The sequence below is a fragment of the Capsella rubella genome, unplaced genomic scaffold, assembly GCF_000375325.1.
Source record: "Capsella rubella cultivar Monte Gargano unplaced genomic scaffold, Caprub1_0 scaffold_1, whole genome shotgun sequence".
Classification (NCBI taxonomy): Eukaryota; Viridiplantae; Streptophyta; class Magnoliopsida; order Brassicales; family Brassicaceae; genus Capsella; species Capsella rubella.
In genome coordinates this window covers 7,064,037-7,071,178 of record NW_006238923.1, presented here as the reverse complement: position 1 = coordinate 7,071,178, position 7,142 = coordinate 7,064,037, and the positions used below count along the sequence as shown (strand labels likewise).

The window sequence follows — 7,142 nt, the reverse complement described above, 5'->3', positions numbered from 1 at the left end:
AGGGCTTTTCGGGCCGGCCCGAGCCCGACCGGGCTAAGCCCAAAAAACCCTTTAGCCCGAATGGGCTTAGCCCAAAAGGTCCGGTTTTTTCTGGACATATATATTTAAGCCCGAGCCCGATGTTTTTCAGGGCCGGGCCAAACTAGCTCGCGGGCTTTAGCCCTAATTGACATGCCTAGTCATTTACTAAACAACTAGGTTCGGACCCGCGCTACAGCGCGGGGGAAATAATTATATATATATAACTTTTAACGGATTAGAATATGTTACATTTTAATTTTATTGCAATCCAATCAATTACGATGAATCATATATTTGTATAATAAGTTTAAATAAAATAATAAAAGAAAAAGTGAGTAAATAATTATATATTGAGTTTTGATACAACTAAATCACGGTGAAAATTCAACAGCACGAAATAATATTTGTCGATAAAATATTCATTTTGACCATTTTGTAGTAGAAGTAGGAATATACGTAAAAATTACATATTTACAAAAAAAATTTTGAATGACCAACCTATAACAGAATTCATTTCGTAAAAAACCTTATTCATAACTCGCTTTATCATTATAATTGTGATTTTAACAAACTACCCGTGAACTATCTAAATTTTAAATAGTTTGATATATAATATATTTTATCAATAAAAATGATGTCTCCAAAATTACATTTATGTCTTAAATTTTTTTTTTCAATATTTTAAATTCTAAATTTTTTAATATATTTGAACCTTTTAATCATAATATTTTGAAACTTTTTAAAATTTTAAATATGCTCATGTAACAATGGTTTTAATATTGGTCATACTAATAATGATTTTAAACCATTGTCCAAAATATTTAATCGAGTGTAGTTGAGTATTATATGTCCGTTTAAAAAAATTCAAATTGCAGTATATACAAAAAAAAGTTAATTTTTATTAAATATTTATATTATATTGTACAATATCATTAATTAAAAATAAGATCAAATAAAAGTGAAAGAAGAATAATTATTATTTTAATAGATTATATTAAATTAGTTAGAGAAATATTTGGAAATCATATAATTAGTTATGGAAATAATACAATCCTAAAATTAGATATGGAAAGTATCCGATGTATGTATCCAAACCCAATTTAATATCCATTTTTGAAGTATCCAATTGATGAAATCGGGTTAATTTTTTAATTTTGACCCGACCCGTATTTTATTTTGTACTTCTCTTTTACTAATATAGAGATGCGATTAATCACGAAAATAGTGGATAGTGAGATTAAAAAGTTAAATCATAGGTTAATTTAGTGACCTGTTTAAACCCATTATAATTAATGGACCAGTAAGCCCATTAACACGTGCAATAAAATATTCCGCGGGAGTTATACAGATCATTAAAAATAAATTGGTTTCTACTTTCTACATGACATGATCGACATTCGGATGTGGGTTTGTTATGGCTTTTTGTCAAAGAAGCAAAAGTGTTGATTGTGCATCAATATATATGTATTAGAATGGGAAAATACAAAAAAGAGCAGTTCAGGAGACATCAGAGATCCAAAGGTTAAAAGAAAGAGCATCTTTTGAGATGATGATGATGATAATGGTCTGAGAGAACAACACACAAGCCAAACAAGAAAGCGACAAAAAAGATAAGAGCAGATCAGCGGAGTCATATGAGTCGACTTTTTGTTGTTGTATTTGTATAGAACTCGAAAAGCCCTCTTTATGTATAAAAGAGAAGCTTCCACGTGATTTCCTTTTCTCTGGTCGGTACTTGTCTCTCATATTGTTCATTCATCTTTGTTGTTTAGTTAGAAAAGAAAACAACTAGATCATGTACATCAGCTTTTACTTTTCTACTTTACAATTTTTTTTTTCTAGTTTCTAAATTTTGCTGACTTTGCATGTGTGTCTTTTCGAAACGAATTGTGTTATGGCCAATATGTTTGGTGTACGATAGGACTGAAAAATAAAACTCCACCGTGAAGAGTCTCTCTCGGTGATTTTGTTCCTTCCAAATGTGCTGATGTTGTAGCCGTGGTAGGAGGATGTGAAATTGATGCGTTGGCTAAAGACTTGGGTTGGTGGTAGCCAAATTGCAAGTGATAAGTTTGAATATGGACACGATTTGGTCGAATGGTTCAATTGTAATATATATATATGAAAAGATTAATGTATACATGAAAGCACGAAGACATTTTGCATAATCAAAATATTCAATATTATTCAGCGAGAGAGGGAGATGGAGAGAGAGAGAGAGTACTCTTCTTCCACCACACCAACACACGTGAATCCATCCCTCAAAGACGGCCATAGTTCAAATTTGGCGTTACGTATGCACCCTCACACCAGGGACCTCACTTTTCTATTTATTGTTTTCTTTCGAAATACGTACAATTTCACTAGTATTATTATTTTCTCGTAATTGTAGGTAGATATAATGAATTGAGAAAATTCCTCGGAGACTAATAAATGTCTTTTAATGCCAAAATAAAAATTCCAAGCGTTTCTCTATTTACTTGCTTGACCTACCTTTGGAGTTTGGAGTTTTATTTCTTATTAGTCAAAGAGCAAATTAGGCTCTCTTCTCATAAATATTTGGAATTAGCGTAGACCACATTTATCACCCCCTCCATAAAATTTTCTGTAAAATTTTGTTTCCTTTTTTTTTATTTAGGATAACATTTAACAAAAGAAAAAAGGAAAGTAATCTCTAAATCCATAGTATTGTTCTTGTTTTGGATTTTTAAGTTTCTTTGTTAAATTTGCACAACCTCTAAGGAAAGAGGGAAAAACAAAAATTAAATATATATTTTTAATATTCCTAATTTGGATTTGTAACATTAACAATTTTCTCTTTTTGTTTTTATGAATTGAATATTATTTTTTAAAAGATTCTAATATATAATATATATATACATACATATATTCTTAGTATATCTATTTATCTACAAAAAAAAAAAAAAAGACTCCAATATCATTGTAATAAATCCGGCAAGAAGTAGTAAAAAGGAGGCGTAACAAAGTTTCTCTCTCTCTCTCTCTCTTCTTGTTCCTCACTCGTAACGAAAAATGGACTCTCTAACACTCTTCTTCACCGGCGCTCTCGTCGCCGGCGGTATCTACTGGTTCCTCTGCGTCCTGGGTCCTGCAGAGCGTAAAGGCAAACGAGCCGTAGATCTCTCAGGCGGCTCAATCTCCGCGGAGAAAGTCCAAGACAACTACAAACAGTACTGGTCTTTCTTCCGCCGTCCCAAAGAGATCGAGACCGCCGAGAAAGTTCCTGACTTCGTCGACACTTTCTACAACCTCGTCACCGACATCTACGAGTGGGGATGGGGTCAGTCCTTCCACTTCTCCCCTTCCCTCCCCGGGAAATCCAACAAAGACGCCACGCGCCTCCACGAGGAGATGGCCGTAGATCTGATCCAAGTCAAACCCGGTCAAAAGATCCTGGACGTCGGATGCGGCGTGGGCGGTCCGATGCGAGCGATTGCATCTCACTCGCGGGCAAACGTGGTTGGGATTACGATCAACGAGTACCAGGTGAAGAGAGCTCGTCTCCACAACAAGAAAGCTGGGCTCGACGCGCTTTGCGAGGTCGTGTGCGGCAACTTCCTCCAGATGCCGTTCGATGATAACAGTTTCGACGGCGCGTATTCCATCGAAGCCACGTGTCACGCGCCGAAGCTTGAGGAAGTGTACGCCGAGATCTACAGGGTGTTGAAACCCGGATCTATGTACGTATCGTACGAGTGGGTTACGACCGAGAAGTTCAAGCCGGAGGATGACGAACACGTGGAGGTGATCCAAGGGATTGAGAGGGGTGACGCGTTGCCCGGGCTCAGGGCTTACGTGGACATAGCTGAGACGGCTAAAAAGGTTGGCTTCGAGGTTGTCAAGGAGAAGGATCTGGCGGCTCCACCGTCTCAGCCGTGGTGGGCGAGGCTTAAGATGGGCCGGCTTGCTTACTGGAGGAACCACATTGTCGTTCAGATACTGTCTGCTCTCGGAGTTGCCCCTAAAGGAACCGTCGATGTTCATGAGATGTTGTTTAAGACTGCTGATTTTTTGACCAGAGGAGGTGAGACCGGTATTTTCTCTCCTATGCATATGATTCTCTGCAGAAAACCGGAATCTTCATCATCGCCGCCGCCGGTGGAGACTTCTTGAAAATTATAAAATCCAAAAAAACAAAAAAAAGCTAGAAAAAGAATCTCCGCCGTATGGGGAGAATTGTCTCATTTTGTTTTCTTTTCTTTTTTTTTCTCTTAATTTTTATTTTGAAGTTAAATCAACTTGGTTAATGTACTCTTTTTTTTTGGTGTTTAATTTTGAATTTGGTTTGTGTTTCAAGAAGTTTTAGGTTTTTTTTATTTTCTTGTTGGCATTATAAGAAGAATCTTACTCGTTGATATCTCCGCCGGAAGCGTAGTAGAGCCGGCGAGACATTGGGGGCTTATTAAGTAATTTTATTAGTGTGTTTAAGACATTCTTAATTACTTGAGTGTACTTTGGTGTCGACAGCCTGTGTATGTACTACTGACTGATGTGAGTGAGTGTCTGAATGTTATGTTCTGGTTTTGAGACTAGTATTTGATTTAAAATTAATTTTATAGAAAACTCTGTGTCGCGACAAGAAATTGAAATTGTAAAGAAGCTTTCTTTTAGGTTATTGTCGCACGGAGATAGTGGTGTGAGAGTGGGAATTGGGAAACGCGTGCGTGGTGTTTATTTTTGAATTATTGGTAACGTATTATATACTTATTAGATGATTAGCTCTATTATTATTAAAAGAAGAATTGTGATACATTTTGGTTTAGTTGTTCTCTAATTCACGTGTGATTCTTTCCGAGTAATACGATTATATCTGATGAAAATTGTATAACCAAGGCATTTATTTCTCACAATTTTGGCCAACTCTCTCACTTTATAGATTTAGTGTTCTGACTCTTCTTTTTCTTTTTGATGTCATGATCTGATTCCAGATCGTGCTGATTCACACTGAAAATGACAGGAAGAGAAGCAGAACTAAATTTTTTTGTACATTATATCACTGTCTCATCTGATTGGTCTTTTGTGGCATGCTCTCGTTTTTTGATAATGATATTTCATAATAGAAAAATATATAAATCCTTAATATTTATTGAGATGCATAGAGTTAAAATGATTTTAATTAGTTTAAAAGAAATACTATGTTGTTGGGATGTGTATGTTTGTTGTTAGAGAAAGTGTTGACAACTATGTGAAGCAGAAACAGTTTAATCACGCATAAATATGATTCAACTGGATGTCCCATTGTTGCAGAAGCTTGTTGACTTCAAAGGTTATTACTGTTTGAGCTCAACTGGCTCTTCACCATAGGCTTTTTTTTTTTTTGGTCTAAATCAGTCAAACAACCATCGACATAAACAAACTAAACGAAAACCTAAAGAAAACGTTGTTTGAGAGAAAGGAGTCCCACATCGCTTGGGAACAAGATTGGTAAACAAAATCTACTTCTATAAATAAAGGGGTCCCTACCCTAAAAACAGGGTTTACGCACATAGTTTCTTCTCTCAATCTTTAATCCACAATCAAGTCAATCAAACGATGCATGTGATTGAAACCTCTTGTCTAGAACCAGAATCCATTAGGGTAACATCAAACTGTAGCCACTTCTTCGTCCGTTACGGAATCTGCTGTAACTGCAGATCGACGGTAGACAAAGACCACGGCCGAGCATTCGACTATCTCGTCCACGGTTTACAGTTAAGCCACAAAGCCGTTTTAGTTACAAAGAGCCTTACTACACAGTTGGCTTGTCTCAACAAGAAGAAACTTCATCTAGTCCTTGACTTGGACCACACGCTTCTCCATTCCGTTATGGTCTCACGGCTTTCCGAAGCAGAGGAGTATCTGCTACGAGAATCATATTTTAGGGGAGATCTTTTGATGCTTGACAGAGAAATGTTGATAAAGCTTCGACCTTATCTCCATGAGTTCCTGAGAGAAGCCAACGAGTTGTTCTGCATGTATGTCTACACGATGGGAAACCGCGACTACGTTCAGGCTGTTTTGAAGTTGATCCGAAGAAAGTATATTTTGGGGAGAGAGTCATTACTAGAGACGAGAGTGGTTATACCAAGACGCTTGATCTTGTCTTGGCTGATGAGTGTGGAGTTGTGATTGTTGATGACACTCGTCAAGTTTGGCCTGAGCATGAGAGGAATTTGCTTCAGATCACCAAGTACAAATACTTCAGAGACTGTTATCATAAGGCGTCTAAATCTTACGCAGAGGAGAAGAGTGACGACAGTAAGAGCCACATATCATTGAGGAATGTTTTGAAAGTCCTCAAGAATGTTCATAAAGAGTTCTTCTGCGGCGGAATTGAGAAATTAGATTCGAAAGACGTGAGGCTTTTGCTTCAAGAACAATACATAGCAATTTGAATCAATATTTTACCCTGAAACCTTAGAAGGCAACATAAAACACATTTGACCTTTAATATATGGAAGCAACAAGAATGAAGAATGTTAAGTTTTACAAGTTCCAATCAAAAGAGTTAGATACTTAGATACTAGAAAAGGTGGAGGTGCATGCGAGGAACTCTACTTATTCATCTTGTGAGGAGCATTGCTTGGTATGCGTGTCCACGTTTCTTGTTATAATCTTGACACAAACACGTATATATGTTGAGGCAAACACAAGTATAGTCATTATTCGTGTAAGTAATAGTGGTTGAGGTGTTTTAATCCTTGTGAATTTTTCTTTTGCCAAATGACATTTGTGATAAGTCCTAAATATATATGTAAAGAAACGCCTAGGCTTTCATGTTTTCTAACTCCCCTTGAAAATATTATACAAGTCACAACAAATTTCATGTTTGATAGAATGTCAAAGAGGAGGTGGAGGAGAGTGATATCCCCTTGGCTTCTTTGTTATATTGTTATTCTCACTGTCTTCTTTTACAAGTGAATTCGAGAACTCATTAGACAAGATTGTGATCTATAACCTTTTATTTATATCTTGACCACACACCAAAAAAACACCTTAATGAACATTACCAAAGTTTTCGGTCTACTTAAGTCTGGTTTTGGTATGTATATAGACTTACCCGGTAAGAGTCTATATCTAAGATATATCGCGGTCTCTGATGTGTTGATTCTCTTGTCAAT

At 36.4% G+C, this 7,142-nt stretch overlaps 2 protein-coding genes across 2 annotated transcripts; both read left to right on the top strand.

Annotated features, from left to right (window-relative positions):
• Window positions 1-2,972: 2,972 nt before the first annotated feature.
• On the top strand, window positions 2,973-4,444 carry LOC17897656 (24-methylenesterol C-methyltransferase 2). Its single transcript, XM_006306060.2, has one exon. The coding sequence runs from the start codon at window positions 3,055-3,057 to the stop codon at window positions 4,153-4,155; it is 1,101 nt and encodes a 366-aa protein (XP_006306122.1). The 5' UTR covers window positions 2,973-3,054; the 3' UTR covers window positions 4,156-4,444.
• Window positions 4,445-5,538: 1,094 nt separating this feature from the next.
• Window positions 5,539-6,541, top strand: LOC17897941 (RNA polymerase II C-terminal domain phosphatase-like 4). The gene is given in 4 exon segments (XM_023789645.1): window positions 5,539-6,043; window positions 6,046-6,452; window positions 6,454-6,495; window positions 6,497-6,541. Coding segments are annotated over 4 exon segments (963 nt in total). The 5' UTR covers window positions 5,539-5,574.
• The last annotated feature ends 601 nt before the right edge of the window (window positions 6,542-7,142 follow it).

Bases quoted from the DNA above. Each gene is read 5' to 3' on its own strand.
- LOC17897656 (XM_006306060.2), top strand. From the start codon at position 3,055: ATGGACTCTCTAACACTCTTCTTCACCGGCGCTCTCGTCGCCGGCGGT.